Source organism: Thalassophryne amazonica, chromosome 3, assembly GCF_902500255.1.
Source record: "Thalassophryne amazonica chromosome 3, fThaAma1.1, whole genome shotgun sequence".
Taxonomy (NCBI): Eukaryota; Metazoa; Chordata; class Actinopteri; order Batrachoidiformes; family Batrachoididae; genus Thalassophryne; species Thalassophryne amazonica.
The window spans coordinates 5,600,019-5,617,627 of NC_047105.1; the positions used below are offsets into that span (position 1 = coordinate 5,600,019).

General features: G+C 42.1%; 1 protein-coding gene across 1 annotated transcript in view; it reads right to left on the reverse strand.

Moving 5' to 3' along the window:
* gmppb (GDP-mannose pyrophosphorylase B) overlaps positions 1–17,241 on the reverse strand; it is a 32,102-nt gene extending 14,861 nt beyond the window's left edge. Inside the window, exons 1-5 of the mRNA XM_034165148.1 lie at positions 17,137–17,241; positions 6,338–6,537; positions 6,084–6,164; positions 460–508; positions 68–210 (exon numbers count right to left, since the gene is read on the reverse strand). Of these exons, the coding sequence (XP_034021039.1) occupies positions 68–210; positions 460–508; positions 6,084–6,164; positions 6,338–6,466 (402 nt within the window). The 5' untranslated portion in view covers positions 6,467–6,537; positions 17,137–17,241. The remainder of the gene's footprint in view (positions 1–67; positions 211–459; positions 509–6,083; positions 6,165–6,337; positions 6,538–17,136) is intronic.
* Positions 17,242–17,609: the final 368 nt, after the last annotated feature.

The following is a 17,609-nucleotide window of genomic DNA, read 5'->3' on the forward strand; positions in this document are numbered from 1 at the left end:
GGATTCAAATTCTGGTTTCAGTGGTGCTGGAGGCAAGAGGAAGGCAGTTTTCCGGGTTGGAACTTACCACAATGGTTCCTTCTTTGCCGTGGTTCCTGTGGAACAGCTGCAGCTCGCTGAAGGGAAAATCACAGATGACATCAGAGTTCAGGACAAAGAAAGGCTCGCTGTCCATGTCCAGCAGCTGCCGTGCCAACGCCAGAGGACCAGCTGTGTGCAGACACGCCCACAAGCTATGACATCATCAGCACCCCAAACTGATCAACTGATTGATCTCCATTTGATTATTACATCAGTTATTTAGCATAAAATAACAGACATGTCTTTATTTCCCATAATACAATGATACACTGATAAATGATTAAGTTAGCTGATTAGTTATTGGTTAACAGACTAACTAATTATTCGTCCATTTCCACTCAATGAAAACCTTTGAACAGTGACCTCTGATGGCCTCACCTGTTCCTAGAGGATCCTTCTCATGAGACAAGGAAATACGAATCCCCAGCTGCAGAGACAAGATGGAGACATTCAGGACACTGCAGACAGGGACAAAACAAAAACAAACAAACCCAGACAGATCCACAGCCGATCCTCCATCACCGCCGGCCAGCGGCCTCAATGTGACCTTCAGTTTGCCAGTAGGCACATGGGAGACTCAAACCTGGATATGATCAGTAGACTGTTGTTGGCTCTGTGGTTGGCTCTCACTGCGGTATTGTATCACTTCCTGTTCCGGAGCACAGCGGTGTTTTTCTGTATCTGTTAGCTGTTTAATCTGCGCAGTTAGATTGATCTAGTTATCTAGATTACGATTTGTTTCCCAGTGTAATCTTCACGTGCCTTAACTAAAGCACTCCTTCTGCTGAATCACCTCTAAATTATTTACACATTATTCACTTTGCGTGTTTTTAGGAATCCGCTAGCTTAGCGTAGCTACTAGCTCTTAGCCGATTTAGCATGGCGGCTTCTCCTGTCTCTCCCGCACTTTTCTGCTCTGGGTGTGAAATGTTTAGTTATTCCTCGGCCTCCTTTAGCAGTAACGGTACTTGTAATAAGTGTAGCTTATTCATAGCTTTGGAGGCCAGGCTGGGCGAATTGGAGACTCGGCTCCGCACCGTGGAAAATTCTACAGCTAGCCAGGCCCCTGTAGTCGGTGCGGACCAAGGTAGCTTAGCCGCCGTTAGTTACCCCCTGGCAGATCCCGAGCAGCCGGGAAAGCAGGCCGACTGGGTGACTGTGAGGAGGAAGCGTAGCCCTAAACAGAAGCCCCGTGTACACCGCCAACCCATTCACATTTCTAACCGTTTTTCCCCACTCGACGACACACCCGCTGAGGATCAAACTCTGGTTATTGGCGACTCTGTTTTGAGAAATGTGAAGTTAGCGACACCAGCAACCATAGTCAATTGTCTTCCGGGGGCCAGAGCAGGCGACATTGAAGGAAATTTGAAACTGCTGGCTAAGGCTAAGCGTAAATTTGGTAAGATTGTAATTCACGTCGACAGTAATGACACCCGGTTACGCCAATCGGAGGTCACTAAAATTAACATTAAATCGGTGTGTAACTTTGCAAAAACAATGTCAGACTCTGTAGTTTTCTCTGGGCCCCTCCCCAATCGGACCGGGAGTGACATGTTTAGCCGCATGTTCTCCTTGAATTGCTGGCTGTCTGAGTGGTGTCCAAAAAATGAGGTGGGCTTCATAGATAATTGGCAAAGCTTCTGGGGAAAACCTGGTCTTGTTAGGAGAGACGGCATCCATCCCACTTTGGATGGAGCAGCTCTCATTTCTAGAAATCTGGCCAATTTTCTTAAATCCTCCAAACCGTGACTATCCAGGGTTGGGACCAGGAAGCAGAGTTGTAGTCTTACACACCTCTCTGCAGCTTCTCTCCCCCTGCCATCCCCTCATTACCCCATCCCCGTAGAGACGGTGCCTGCTCCCAGACTACCAATAACCAGCAAAAATCTATTTAAGCATAAAAATTCAAAAGAAAAAATAATATAGCACCTTCAACTGCACCACAGACTAAAACAGTTAAATGTGGTCTATTAAACATTAGGTCTCTCTCTTCTATGTCCCTGTTGGTAAATGATATAATAATTGATCAACATATTGATTTATTCTGCCTTACAGAAACCTGGTTACAGCAGGATGAATATGTTAGTTTAAATGAGTCAACACCCCCGAGTCACACTAACTGTCAGAATGCTCGTAGCACGGGCCGGGGCGGAGGATTAGCAGCAATCTTCCATTCCAGCTTATTAATTAATCAAAAACCCAGACAGAGCTTTAATTCATTTGAAAGCTTGACTCTTAGTCTTGTCCATCCAAATTGGAAGTCCCAAAAACCAGTTTTATTTGTTATTATCTATCATCCACCTGGTCGTTACTGTGAGTTTCTCTGTGAATTTTCAGACCTTTTGTCTGACTTAGTGCTTAGCTCAGATAAGATAATTATAGTGGGCGATTTTAACATCCACACAGATGCTGAGAATGACAGCCTCAACACTGCATTTAATCTATTATTAGACTCTAATGGCTTTGCTCAAAATGTAAATGAGTCCACCCACCACTTTAATCATATCTTAGATCTTGTTCTGACTTATGGTATGGAAATTGAAGACTTAACAGTATTCCCTGAAAACTCCCTTCTGTCTGATCATTTCTTAATAACATTTACATTTACTCTGATGGACTACCCAGCAGTGGGGAATAAGTTTCATTACACTAGAAGTCTTTCAGAAAGCGCTGTAACTAGGTTTAAGGATATGATTCCTTCTTTATGTTCTCTAATGCCATATACCAACACAGTGCACAGTAGCTACCTAAACTCTGTAAGTGAGATAGAGTATCTCATCAATAGTTTTACATCCTCACTGAAGACAACTTTGGATGCTGTAGCTCCTCTGAAAAAGAGAGCTTTAAATCAGAAGTGCCTGACTCCGTGGTATAACTCACAAACTCGTAGCTTAAAGCAGATAACCCGTAAGTTGGAGAGGAAATGGCGTCTCACTAATTTAGAAGATCTTCACTTAGCCTGGAAAAAGAGTCTGTTGCTCTATAAAAAAGCCCTCCGTAAAGCTAGGACATCTTTCTACTCATCACTAATTGAAGAAAATAAGAACAACCCCAGGTTTCTTTTCAGCACTGTAGCCAGGCTGACAAAGAGTCAGAGCTCTATTGAGCTGAGTATTCCATTAATTTTAACTAGTAATGACTTCATGACTTTCTTTGCTAACAAAATTTTAACTATTAGAGAAAAAATTACTCATAACCATCCCAAAGACGTATCGTTATCTTTGGCTGCTTTCAGTGATGCCGGTATTTGGTTAGACTCTTTCTCTCCGATTGTTCTGTCTGAGTTATTTTCATTAGTTACTTCATCCAAACCATCAACATGTTTATTAGACCCCATTCCTACCAGGCTGCTCAAGGAAGCCCTACCATTATTTAATGCTTCGATCTTAAATATGATCAATCTATCTTTGTTAGTTGGCTATGTACCACAGGCTTTTAAGGTGGCAGTAATTAAACCATTACTTAAAAAGCCATCACTTGACCCAGCTATCTTAGCTAATTATAGGCCAATCTCCAACCTTCCTTTTCTCTCAAAAATTCTTGAAAGGGTAGTTGTAAAACAGCTAACTGATCATCTGCAGAGGAATGGTCTATTTGAAGAGTTTCAGTCAGGTTTTAGAATTCATCATAGTACAGAAACAGCATTAGTGAAGGTTACAAATGATCTTCTTATGGCCTCGGACAGTGGACTCATCTCTGTGCTTGTTCTGTTAGACCTCAGTGCTGCTTTTGATACTGTTGACCATAAAATTTTATTACAGAGATTAGAGCATGCCATAGGTATTAAAGGCACTGCGCTGCGGTGGTTTGAATCATATTTGTCTAATAGATTACAATTTGTTCATGTAAATGGGGAATCTTCTTCACAGACTAAAGTTAATTATGGAGTTCCACAAGGTTCTGTGCTAGGACCAATTTTATTCACTTTATACACGCTTCCCTTAGGCAGTATTATTAGACGGTATTGCTTAAATTTTCATTGTTACGCAGATGATACCCAGCTTTATCTATCCATGAAGCCAGAGGACACACACCAATTAGCTAAACTGCAGGATTGTCTTACAGACATAAAGACATGGATGACCTCTAATTTCCTGCTTTTAAACTCAGATAAATCTGAAGCTATTGTACTTGGCCCCACAAATCTTAGAAACATGGTGTCTAACCAGATCCTTACTCTGGATGGCATTACCCTGACCTCTAGTAATACTGTGAGAAATCTTGGAGTCATTTTTGATCAGGATATGTCATTCAAAGCGCATATTAAACAAATATGTAGGACTGCTTTTTTGCATTTACGCAATATCTCTAAAATCAGAAAGGTCTTGTCTCAGAGTGATGCTGAAAAACTAATTCATGCATTTATTTCCTCTAGGCTGGACTATTGTAATTCATTATTATCAGGTTGTCCTAAAAGTTCCCTAAAAAGCCTTCAGTTAATTCAAAATGCTGCAGCTAGAGTACTGACGGGGACTAGAAGGAGAGAGCATATCTCACCCATATTGGCCTCTCTTCATTGGCTTCCTGTTAATTCTAGAATAGAATTTAAAATTCTTCTTCTTACTTATAAGGTTTTGAATAATCAGGTCCCATCTTATCTTAGGGACCTCATAGTACCATATCACCCCAATAGAGCACTTCGCTCTCACACTGCAGGCTTACTTGTAGTTCCTAGGGTTTGTAAGAGTAGAATGGAGGCAGAGCCTTCAGCTTTCAGGCTCCTCTCCTGTGGAACCAGCTCCCAATTCAGATCAGGGAGACAGACACCCTCTCTACTTTTAAGATTAGGCTTAAAACTTTCCTTTTTGCTAAAGCTTATAGTTAGGGCTGGATCAGGTGACCCTGAACCATCCCTTAGTTATGCTGCTATAGACGTAGACTGCTGGGAGGTTCCCATGATGCACTGTTTCCTTCTCTTTTTGCTCTGTATGCACAACTCTGCATTTAATCATTAGTGATCGATCTCTGCTCCCCTCCACAGCATGTCTTTTTCCTGGTTCTCTCCCTCAGCCCCAACCAGTCCCAGCAGAGGACTGCCCCTCCCTGAGCCTGGTTCTGCTGGAGGTTTCTTCCTGTTAAAAGGGAGTTTTTCCTTCCCACTGTAGCCAAGTGCTTGCTCACAGGGGGTCGTTTTGACCGTTGGGGTTTTACATAATTATTGTATGGCCTTGCCTTACAATATAAAGCGCCTTGGGGCAACTGTTTGTTGTGATTTGGCGCTATATAAAAAAATTGATTGATTGATTGATTGTGAAGCTGAAGAACCGATGACGCAACAGACAACAGCTCCAGAGACATGAAAAGGCACATTTCCTGATTTCTTTTACTCCTCTCTGACTATATTTGATTGTTGACAAAATAAGACACCTGAAAGCATCAACCTGGACAACACTGATCGACTTTTCCCCATTTTACTAACCAACTAATCCACTCATCAATAATAATAATAATCAACTGATTAATCAATTATCAGAACAGCCATGGGATGCTCTTTTATACACTTCCAAAGATAAAAGTTGTGACAAAGTGAAATCTCACGTACACACGTGTTCTGCTTTGTCCAGCTGATGTTAATAAATGGACAGCAGAGGGCAGCATTACACCTTAATCTATTTGAAAATCTAGATTCTGTCCACCGAGCAATTAATAAATCAACTCATTACAGTTTTTGTGTGACTGAGTGTGAACAAAACTAGCACGACTCGTGTCAGATTTGCACCACCAGTCACAGCCACCAGGGGGAGTAAAATATTGAAAGCAGAAGGAGGAGGATAAAATAAGAAATATTTCAATCTGAAAATTTGCTGGTGTGGTTCTACAGCGAGATGGAAAAAAAACAAAAAAAAAAAACACTGAGTTTAAGAACCGATCTGCCGACTGGAGGATTGATTTTATGAATCCATCAGATGATGAACCTGAAGAATGTTTGTGTCTAAAAACGTGAGAGAATGTCACCAGATTTAACATGAAATGCTAACTTTCTGAGAAGCTTCACGTACCTGCTGCTCCTGGACTCTCATCTCCCGCTCCAGCAGCTCGGACATGTAGCTCACCGCCAGAATCACGTGGTCCACGCCGGCCTGCGAGCACACGTTCACATTCACTCAGACGCCAAAAACCCACAGACAGAACAAATGACCAGCCCACGCCACAGCGCAGATGGCTAACGTCACTACAGACACCCAAAACGGCTAAACCTGAACACAACTTCAACGAGCTGCCGTTCATTTCCCATCAGCCCCTTCTGCCGTACCTTGACCAGCGCCTCCACCTGGTGCAGCAGGATGGGTTTGTTGCAGAACTCCACCAGTGGTTTGGGGATGCTGAGGGTCAGAGGCCGCAGCCGGGTCCCATAACCCCCCACCAGAATCAAAGCCTTCATCTTTCTGCCCTTAGCAACTGTCACCAGGAAGACCGCAGGTCAGCAATATCAGGATAACCACCAGGAGGCGACTGAGGGGGGAAGTCACACACAGAGTCAATCCGCGGGAAGAAAGAACAAAGTCGCCTCATTAATTAACCGCTAGATGATGAGGTCAGCGTCATTTAGTCTGGCTTGTTTCATTTATTTTTCCAAATTCAAAACTTAATTTGAACTTCTACACAGTCTACACAATTTCTGTGAATGATATTTAAGCAGCAACAACAACAAATCTTAATAATGCTGCATCCAATAAAAAAGAAAGAGTGGGGGGGAGGGGGGGGTATTCGTCTGTGTTTGATTCGTACTTTGTGTTAGTATTTGCGTTTGATTGTGTTTGTGCCAGTTGTCGTCCGTGTTTGTGTCAGTAGTCATCTGTGTTTGTGTCAGTACTACTGACAAACACAAACGACTGAGTTAGTAATCGTCTGTTTGTCAGTAGTACTGACACAAACAGATGATGAACAGATTAGTTTTTGATTCTGTGATTGTCAGTATTCATCTGTGTTTGATTCGTACTTTGTGTCAGTAGTCGTCTGTTTGATTGCATCAGTCATCGTCTGTTTGATTGTGTCAGTAGTCATTTGTGATTGTCAGTATTCATCTGTGTTTGATTCGTACTTTGTGTCAGTAGTCTGTGTCAGCAGTCATCTGTTTGATTGTCAGTAGTCATCTGTTTGATTTGTACTTTGTCATTATTTGTGACTGCGTCAGTAGTCGTCTGTGTTTGATTGTGTCAGTAGTTGTCTGTGATTGTGTCAGTATTCATCGGTGTTTGATTCGTACTTTGTGTCAGTATTCATCGGTGTTTGATTTGTACTTTGTGTCAGTATTCATCGGTGTTTGATTCGTACTTTGTGTCAGTATTTGTGATTGTGTCAGTTGTCTGTGTTTAATTTAATTAGCTTATAATGCGCCAAATCACAGCAAAAGCCGCCTCAAGGCGCCTTACATAACACAAGTCAACATAAAATTTTATAAATAGTTAAAAATTAATAAAAAAAAATTCAAATATGTAAATAAAAACAGAAGTAAAAGAACAAAACAAATAAAAATAAAAACTATTCATAAGAAAGAATAAAAATAGGTTTTGAGTCTTGACTTAAAAATGTCCACGGACTCAGAAAGCCTCACGGTCGCAGGAAGACTGTTCCACAGGGTGGGTGCACAATACGAAAAGAGCCTTTTCGTATCGTGTTTGATTGTGTCAGTAGTCATCTGTGTTTGTGTCAGTATTCCTGTGTTTGATTGTGTCACTAGTCGTCTGTTTCATTCGTATTGTGTGTCAGTATTTGTGTTTGACTCATACTATGTGTCAGTATTCATCTGTGTTTGATTCGTACTATGTGTCAGTATTTGTTTTTGATTGTCAGTAGTCGTCTGTGTTTGTGTCAGTAATCATCTGTGTTTGTGTCAGTAATCATCTGTGTTTGTGTCAGTATTCCTGTGTTTGATTGTGTCAGTATTCGTCTGTGTTTGATTTGTACTTTGTGTCAGTAATTGTTTTTGATTCGTTCTATGTGTCAGTATTTGTGTTTGAGTCGTACCGTGTGTCAGTATTCGTGTCAGCAGTTGTCCGTTTCATTCGTACTTTGCGTCGGTATTTGTGTGTCAGTATTCGTGTCAGCAGTTGTCCGTTTCATTCGTACTTTGCGTCGGTATTTGTGTGTCAGTATTCGTGTCAGCAGTTGTCCGTTTCATTCGTACTTTGCGGCGGTATTTGTGTGTCAGTATTCGTGTCAGCAGTTGTCCGTTTCATTCGTACTTTGCGTCGGTATTTGTGTGTCAGTATTCGTGTCAGCAGTTGTCCGTTTCATTCGTACTTTGCGTCGGTATTTGTGTGTCAGTATTCGTGTCAGCAGTTGTCCGTTTCATTCGTACTTTGCGTCGGTATTTGTGTGTCAGTATTCGTGTCAGCAGTTGTCCGTTTCATTCGTACTTTGCGTCGGTATTTGTGTGTCAGTATGCGTGTCAGCAGTTGTCTTGTGTTTCATTCGTACTTTGCGTCGGTATTTGTGTTTGAGTCGTACCGTGTGTCAGTATTCGTGTCAGCAGTTGCCTTGTGTGTCATTTGTACTTTGCGTCGGTATTTGTTTTTGCGTCGTACCGTGTGACAGTGTTCGTGTTTGACTGTGTCAGTGGTTGCCTTGTGTGTCATTTGTACTTTGCGTCGGTATTTGTTTTTGCGTCGTACCGTGTGACAGTGTTCGTGTTTGACTGTGTCAGTGGTTGCCTTGTGTGTCATTTGTACTTTGCGTCGGTATTTGTTTTTGCGTCGTACCGTGTGACAGTGTTCGTGTTTGACTGTGTCAGTGGTTGCCTTGTGTGTCATTTGTACTTTGCGTCGGTATTTGTTTTTGCGTCGTACCGTGTGACAGTGTTCGTGTTTGACTGTGTCAGTGGTTGCCTTGTGTGTCATTTGTACTTTGCGTCGGTATTTGTTTTTGCGTCGTACCGTGTGACAGTGTTCGTGTTTGACTGTGTCAGTAGTTGCCTTGTGTGTCATTTGTACTTTGCGTCGGTATTTGTTTTTGCGTCGTACCGTGTGACAGTGTTCGTGTTTGACTGTGTCCGTAGTTGCCTTGTGTGTCATTTGTACTTTGCGTCGGTATTTGTTTTTGCGTCGTACCGTGTGACAGTGTTCGTGTTTGACTGTGTCAGTAGTTGCCTTGTGTGTCATTTGTACTTTGCGTCGGTATTTGTTTTTGCGTCGTACCGTGTGACAGTGTTCGTGTTTGACTGTGTCAGTAGTTGCCTTGTGTGTCATTTGTACTTTGCGTCGGTATTTGTTTTTGCGTCGTACCGTGTGACAGTGTTCGTGTTTGACTGTGTCAGTAGTTGCCTTGTGTGTCATTTGTACTTTGCGTCGGTATTTGTTTTTGCGTCGTACCGTGTGACAGTGTTCGTGTTTGACTGTGTCAGTAGTTGCCTTGTGTTTCATTTGTACTTTGTGTCGGTATTTGTTTTTGCGTCGTACCGTGTGACAGTGTTCGTGTTTGACTGTGTCAGTAGTTGCCTTGTGTGTCATTTGTACTTTGCGTCGGTATTTGTTTTTGCGTCGTACCGTGTGACAGTGTTCGTGTTTGACTGTGTCAGTAGTTGCCTTGTGTGTCATTTGTACTTTGCGTCGGTATTTGTTTTTGCGTCGTACCGTGTGACAGTGTTCGTGTTTGACTGTGTCAGTAGTTGCCTTGTGTGTCATTTGTACTTTGCGTCGATATTTGTTTTTGCGTCGTACCGTGTGACAGTGTTCGTGTTTGACTGTGTCAGTAGTTGCCTTGTGTGTCATTTGTACTTTGCGTCGGTATTTGTTTTTGCGTCGTACCGTGTGACAGTGTTCGTGTTTGACTGTGTCAGTAGTTGCCTTGTGTGTCATTTGTACTTTGCGTCGGTATTTGTTTTTGCGTCGTACCGTGTGACAGTGTTCGTGTTTGACTGTGTCAGTAGTTGCCTTGTGTGTCATTTGTACTTTGCGTCGGTATTTGTTTTTGCGTCGTACCGTGTGACAGTGTTCGTGTTTGACTGTGTCAGTGGTTGCCTTGTGTGTCATTTGTACTTTGCGTCGGTATTTGTTTTTGCGTCGTACCGTGTGACAGTGTTCGTGTTTGACTGTGTCAGTGGTTGCCTTGTGTGTCATTTGTACTTTGCGTCGGTATTTGTTTTTGCGTCGTACCGTGTGACAGTGTTCGTGTTTGACTGTGTCAGTGGTTGCCTTGTGTGTCATTTGTACTTTGCGTCGGTATTTGTTTTTGCGTCGTACCGTGTGACAGTGTTCGTGTTTGACTGTGTCAGTGGTTGCCTTGTGTGTCATTTGTACTTTGCGTCGGTATTTGTTTTTGCGTCGTACCGTGTGACAGTGTTCGTGTTTGACTGTGTCAGTGGTTGCCTTGTGTGTCATTTGTACTTTGCGTCGGTATTTGTTTTTGCGTCGTACCGTGTGACAGTGTTCGTGTTTGACTGTGTCAGTGGTTGCCTTGTGTGTCATTTGTACTTTGCGTCGGTATTTGTTTTTGCGTCGTACCGTGTGACAGTGTTCGTGTTTGACTGTGTCAGTGGTTGCCTTGTGTGTCATTTGTACTTTGCGTCGGTATTTGTTTTTGCGTCGTACCGTGTGACAGTGTTCGTGTTTGACTGTGTCAGTGGTTGCCTTGTGTGTCATTTGTACTTTGCGTCGGTATTTGTTTTTGCGTCGTACCGTGTGACAGTGTTCGTGTTTGACTGTGTCAGTGGTTGCCTTGTGTGTCATTTGTACTTTGCGTCGGTATTTGTTTTTGCGTCGTACCGTGTGACAGTGTTCGTGTTTGACTGTGTCAGTGGTTGCCTTGTGTGTCATTTGTACTTTGCGTCGGTATTTGTTTTTGCGTCGTACCGTGTGACAGTGTTCGTGTTTGACTGTGTCAGTGGTTGCCTTGTGTGTCATTTGTACTTTGCGTCGGTATTTGTTTTTGCGTCGTACCGTGTGACAGTGTTCGTGTTTGACTGTGTCAGTGGTTGCCTTGTGTGTCATTTGTACTTTGCGTCGGTATTTGTTTTTGCGTCGTACCGTGTGACAGTGTTCGTGTTTGACTGTGTCAGTGGTTGCCTTGTGTGTCATTTGTACTTTGCGTCGGTATTTGTTTTTGCGTCGTACCGTGTGACAGTGTTCGTGTTTGACTGTGTCAGTGGTTGCCTTGTGTGTCATTTGTACTTTGCGTCGGTATTTGTTTTTGCGTCGTACCGTGTGACAGTGTTCGTGTTTGACTGTGTCAGTGGTTGCCTTGTGTGTCATTTTTACTTTGCGTCGGTATTTGTTTTTGCGTCGTACCGTGTGACAGTGTTCGTGTTTGACTGTGTCAGTGGTTGCCTTGTGTGTCATTTGTACTTTGCGTCGGTATTTGTTTTTGCGTCGTACCGTGTGACAGTGTTCGTGTTTGACTGTGTCAGTGGTTGCCTTGTGTGTCATTTGTACTTTGCGTCGGTATTTGTTTTTGCGTCGTACCGTGTGACAGTGTTCGTGTTTGACTGTGTCAGTGGTTGCCTTGTGTGTCATTTGTACGTTGCGTCGGTATTTGTTTTTGCGTCGTACCGTGTGACAGTGTTCGTGTTTGACTGTGTCAGTGGTTGCCTTGTGTGTCATTTGTACTTTGCGTCGGTATTTGTTTTTGCGTCGTACCGTGTGACAGTGTTCGTGTTTGACTGTGTCAGTGGTTGCCTTGTGTGTCATTTGTACTTTGCGTCGGTATTTGTTTTTGCGTCGTACCGTGTGACAGTGTTCGTGTTTGACTGTGTCAGTGGTTGCCTTGTGTGTCATTTGTACTTTGCGTCGGTATTTGTTTTTGCGTCGTACCGTGTGACAGTGTTCGTGTTTGACTGTGTCAGTGGTTGCCTTGTGTGTCATTTTTACTTTGCGTCGGTATTTGTTTTTGCGTCGTACCGTGTGACAGTGTTCGTGTTTGACTGTGTCAGTGGTTGCCTTGTGTGTCATTTTTACTTTGCGTCGGTATTTGTTTTTTGCGTCGTACCGTGTGACAGTGTTCGTGTTTGACTGTGTCAGTGGTTGCCTTGTGTGTCATTTTTACTTTGCGTCGGTATTTGTTTTTGCGTCGTACCGTGTGACAGTGTTCGTGTTTGACTGTGTCAGTGGTTGCCTTGTGTTTCATTTGTACTTTGCGTCGGTATTTGTTTTTGCGTCGTACCGTGTGACAGTGTTCGTGTTTGACTGTGTCAGTGGTTGCCTTGTGTTTCATTTGTACGTTGCGTCGGTATTTGTTTTTGCGTCGTACCGTGTGACAGTGTTCGTGTTTGACTGTGTCAGTGGTTGCCTTGTGTTTCATTTGTACGTTGCGTCGGTATTTGTTTTTGCGTCGTACCGTGTGACAGTGTTCGTGTTGACTGTGTCAGTAGTTGCCTTGTGTTTCATTTGTACGTTGCGTCGGTATTTGTTTTTGCGTCGTACCGTGTGACAGTGTTCGTGTTTGACTGTGTCAGTAGTTGCCTTGTGTTTCATTTGTACTTTGTGTCGGTATTTGTTTTTGCGTCGTACCGTGTGACAGTGTTCGTGTTTGACTGTGTCAGTAGTTGCCTTGTGTTTCATTTGTACTTTGTGTCGGTATTTGTTTTTGCGTCGTACCGTGTGACAGTGTTCGTGTTTGACTGTGTCAGTAGTTGCCTTGTGTTTCATTTGTACTTTGTGTCGGTATTTGTTTTTGCGTCGTACCGTGTGACAGTGTTCGTGTTTGACTGTGTCAGTAGTTGCCTTGTGTTTCATTTGTACTTTGTGTCGGTATTTGTTTTTGCGTCGTACCGTGTGACAGTGTTCGTGTTTGACTGTGTCAGTAGTTGCCTTGTGTTTCATTTGTACTTTGTGTCGGTATTTGTTTTTGCGTCGTACCGTGTGACAGTGTTCGTGTTTGACTGTGTCAGTAGTTGCCTTGTGTTTCATTTGTACTTTGTGTCAGTATTTGTTTTTGAGTCGTACCGTGTGTCAGTATGCGTGTTTGATTGTGTCAGTAGTTGTCTGTGTTTCATTTGTACTTTGTGTCAGTATTTGTTTTTGAGTCGTACGATGTGTCAGTATTCGTGTTTGATTGTGTCAGTAGTTGTCTTGTGTTTCATTTGTACTTTGTGTCAGTATTTGTTTTTGAGTCGTACCGTGTGTCAGTATGCGTGTTTGATTGTGTCAGTAGTTGTCTGTGTTTCATTTGTACTTTGTGTCAGTATTTGTTTTTGAGTCGTACGGTGTGTCAGTATTCGTGTTTGATTGTGTCAGTAGTTGTCTTGTGTTTCATTTGTACTTTGTGTCAGTATTTGTTTTTGAGTCGTACGATGTGTCAGTATTCGTGTTTGTGTCAGTAGTTGTCTTGTGTTTCATTTGTACTTTGTGTCTGTATTTGTTTTTGAGTCGTACGATGTGTCAGTATTCGTGTTTGATTGTGTCAGTAGTTGTCTTGTGTTTCATTTGTACTTTGTGTCAGTATTTGTTTTTGAGTCGTACTATGTGTCAGTATTCGTGTTTGATTGTGTCAGTAGTTGTCTGTTTCATTTGTACTTTGTGTCAGTATTTGTTTTTGAGTCGTACGATGTGTCAGTATTCATGTTTGATTGTGTCAGTAGTTGTCTTGTGTTTCATTTGTACTTTGTGTCGGTATTTGTTTTTGCGTCGTACCGTGTGACAGTGTTCGTGTTTGACTGTGTCAGTAGTTGCCTTGTGTTTCATTTGTACTTTGTGTCGGTATTTGTTTTTGCGTCGTACCGTGTGACAGTGTTCGTGTTTGACTGTGTCAGTAGTTGCCTTGTGTTTCATTTGTACTTTGCGTCGGTATTTGTTTTTGCGTCGTACCGTGTGACAGTGTTCGTGTTTGACTGTGTCAGTAGTTGCCTTGTGTTTCATTTGTACTTTGTGTCGGTATTTGTTTTTGCGTCGTACCGTGTGACAGTGTTCGTGTTTGACTGTGTCAGTAGTTGCCTTGTGTTTCATTTGTACTTTGTGTCGGTATTTGTTTTTGCGTCGTACCGTGTGTCAGTGTTCGTGTTTGACTGTGTCAGTAGTTGCCTTGTGTTTCATTTGTACTTTGTGTCGGTATTTGTTTTTGCGTCGTACCGTGTGACAGTGTTCGTGTTTGACTGTGTCAGTAGTTGCCTTGTGTTTCATTTGTACTTTGTGTCGGTATTTGTTTTTTGCGTCGTACCGTGTGACAGTGTTCGTGTTTGACTGTGTCAGTAGTTGCCTTGTGTTTCATTTGTACTTTGTGTCAGTATTTGTTTTTGAGTCGTACCGTGTGTCAGTATGCGTGTTTGATTGTGTCAGTAGTTGTCTGTGTTTCATTTGTACTTTGTGTCAGTATTTGTTTTTGAGTCGTACGATGTGTCAGTATTCGTGTTTGATTGTGTCAGTAGTTGTCTTGTGTTTCATTTGTACTTTGTGTCAGTATTTGTTTTTGAGTCGTACCGTGTGTCAGTATGCGTGTTTGATTGTGTCAGTAGTTGTCTGTGTTTCATTTGTACTTTGTGTCAGTATTTGTTTTTGAGTCGTACGGTGTGTCAGTATTCGTGTTTGATTGTGTCAGTAGTTGTCTTGTGTTTCATTTGTACTTTGTGTCAGTATTTGTTTTTGAGTCGTATGATGTGTCAGTATTCGTGTTTGATTGTGTCAGTAGTTGTCTGTGTTTCATTTGTACTTTGTGTCAGTATTTGTTTTTGAGTCGTATGATGTGTCAGTATTCGTGTTTGATTGTGTCAGTAGTTGTCTTGTGTTTCATTTGTACTTTGTGTCTGTATTTGTTTTTGAGTCGTACGATGTGTCAGTATTCGTGTTTGATTGTGTCAGTAGTTGTCTTGTGTTTCATTTGTACTTTGTGTCAGTATTTGTTTTTGAGTCGTACTATGTGTCAGTATTCGTGTTTGATTGTGTCAGTAGTTGTCTGTTTCATTTGTACTTTGTGTCAGTATTTGTTTTTGAGTCGTACGATGTGTCAGTATTCATGTTTGATTGTGTCAGTAGTTGTCTGTGTTTCATTTGTACTTTGTGTCAGTATTTGTTTTTGAGTCGTACTATGTGTCAGTATTCGTGTTTGATCGTGTCAGTAGTTGTCTGTGTTTCAGTATTTGTTTTTGAGTCGTACGATGTGTCAGTATTCGTGTTTGATTGTGTCAGTAGTTGTCTGTGTTTCATTTGTACTTTGTGTCAGTATTTGTTTTTGAGTCGTACTATGTGTCAGTATTCGTGTTTGATTGTGTCAGTAGTTGTCTGTGTTTCAGTATTTGTTTTTGAGTCGTACGATGTGTCAGTATTCGTGTTTGATTGTGTCAGTAGTTGTCTGTGTTTCATTTGTACTTTGTGTCAGTATTTGTTTTTGAGTCGTACTGTGTGTCAGTATTCGTGTTTGATTGTGTCAGTAGTTGTCTTGTGTTTCATTTGTACTTTGTGTCAGTATTTGTTTTTGAGTCGTATGATGTGTCAGTATTCGTGTTTGATTGTGTCAGTAGTTGTCTGTGTTTCATTTGTACTTTGTGTCAGTATTTGTTTTTGAGTCGTATGATGTGTCAGTATTCGTGTTTGATTGTGTCAGTAGTTGTCTGTGTTTCATTCGTTCTTTGTGTCTGTGGTTTACTGAAACCGTTTCATCAGAGACTCAGATATTTGTCCTCTGTGGAGTGGCTGAAGTCACAGTGATGTCATAGAAGTTGTTAAGATTTCGGGTGTGAGGACGATGTTTTGAACAATAGAATTACTGGGTGGAGTGATGTCACAGTGTATCTTGGCCCCGCCCCTCTTTAGAGAAGGTCTCATCACTGCAGCAAAGACTTTAATTGCAGTTTTTGAACCAGTTTTTCATGTCATGTCTGCCTGTTTACCATCACCACCTCTGAAGGCCACAGCGTAAATAAGGACGCTGCTCTTGAAGCTTCTTTAATCTTCAGCAGATTTTATGTTTTTTTAAATGCCCAAATAAAACTATCAAACCAAAGGGTTGGTTTTTGATGGACTGTTTTCTGCCCGTTTCTCTCATTAACAGTGAGTTTTTATTGTCCACAGAACAACTCGTGTCTCTGGGGGGGGAGGCACAGAATGTTCAGTGTCCACTGCAGTGGACTCACAGACATATCAGTAAAACCAAGACCTGCCAGCAGGTAGACACAGGGTCCAAGCCCCCTATGCGCACTGCCTCCCGCGCCCCCACGAGGACCATGTGACTCGTAATGATGCAGCTGAAAAACATGGGCCCTGACCCACAGAGCCGCGTGGATCTGACCCGCAGCGGCGCTCGGGTGATGGCGCTCTCATGCCAACTTTGCCTTCAAGAGGACTAAATCTAACTAAGACGTCCATATTTTCCAGTATGTCCACTGAATCACAGCCTTTCATTGTGTCAGTGTGTATTTATCAATGTTCAAAACCTATTTCTGAATTTACTCAGTGGTTTAAATGGCTTTTATATTTCTGTCCTTTTCAATTTTCTGAAAAATCAATAATTCCATCACTTGTCTGTTGGCAGCACTGACTGAAATAAAGTTTACTGCCCTAAAAAAAAAAAAAAAACTAATAATTACTGTACATCATGTTTACTGCTTTAATTCTCGTAAAATGCAAAAAGATTTTTGCCAGTATGCATTTAAGTACAAATGACAGGAAAAACCAAACATTTATCACAGAAATGAAAGAAAAAGTGTGTGTGTTGTAAAACCCTAACATGAAAGATGGACCAACTTTTACAAATACCCGTTATTGCTTTTAGTAAATAACTGAGTCGCTTTTTGATCCTGGACAGAAAAGGTGGTGTGCGTGTGTTCAGCACAGTGAGTGCGCCCTCTAGTGTCTGTATGGATTCAGACTGACTGACTGACTGAACCGGATCCATGATTCCCGAAAAACCAGTTTACCTGAACACGTTCGAAAGCAACAGAACAGCCACAGCAAATTTAACCAAGTCAGCTTAAAAACATTAAACCCGGTCAGAGTATTATTGAAAAGTCTTTTAATTTGGTGTTTGAATAAATCAGACTGACTTTTCTGTGACTGACGCTAGCTTGTTTAAGCTAAACCGGCTAATTTACACTTTATCACCTGCCCACTAACGAGTCCATCAACGGTCTCGTTCTGCCTCTCAAATCGACATTTCAAACAGACAGACAAGTGACGTGGAAAAACTCACCAAACTGATCTAAAACTCGGCAAACAAAATTGACACGTAACTCTGTTTGAATCCGAAATCACTGTTTGGTTTCCGAGTCAGCGTGTTCGCGTCAAGGCACACGACGTCACACATCGGACATCCGGGACGAGCCTTCAAAATAAATCTAAATATTTGTGTTTGTGCAAATAGATTTCTAAACTCCTGGATCAGCAGTGGAGAAGCTGAGTGATGAATCAGAGTGCATGTTTGCGATGATCCTGGATCCAGACTGAGATCCGAGCTTTCAATGATTCCTGGACTCGACCATCAGACGTCCATCTGCATGTGTTTAAAGTGCTGAATTTGGGGCAAAGAGGTCAGTAACCCTGATCCTGGAGATCACTTGTCCTTCGTGTTCAACATCTCCCTTCTTCTTCTTCTCGTGTGTGCGTTCCCAGGTCTGCTGGGGGCTCCCCTACCGTTCTGAGGGGGGAGCAGCACATTAGTGTTTT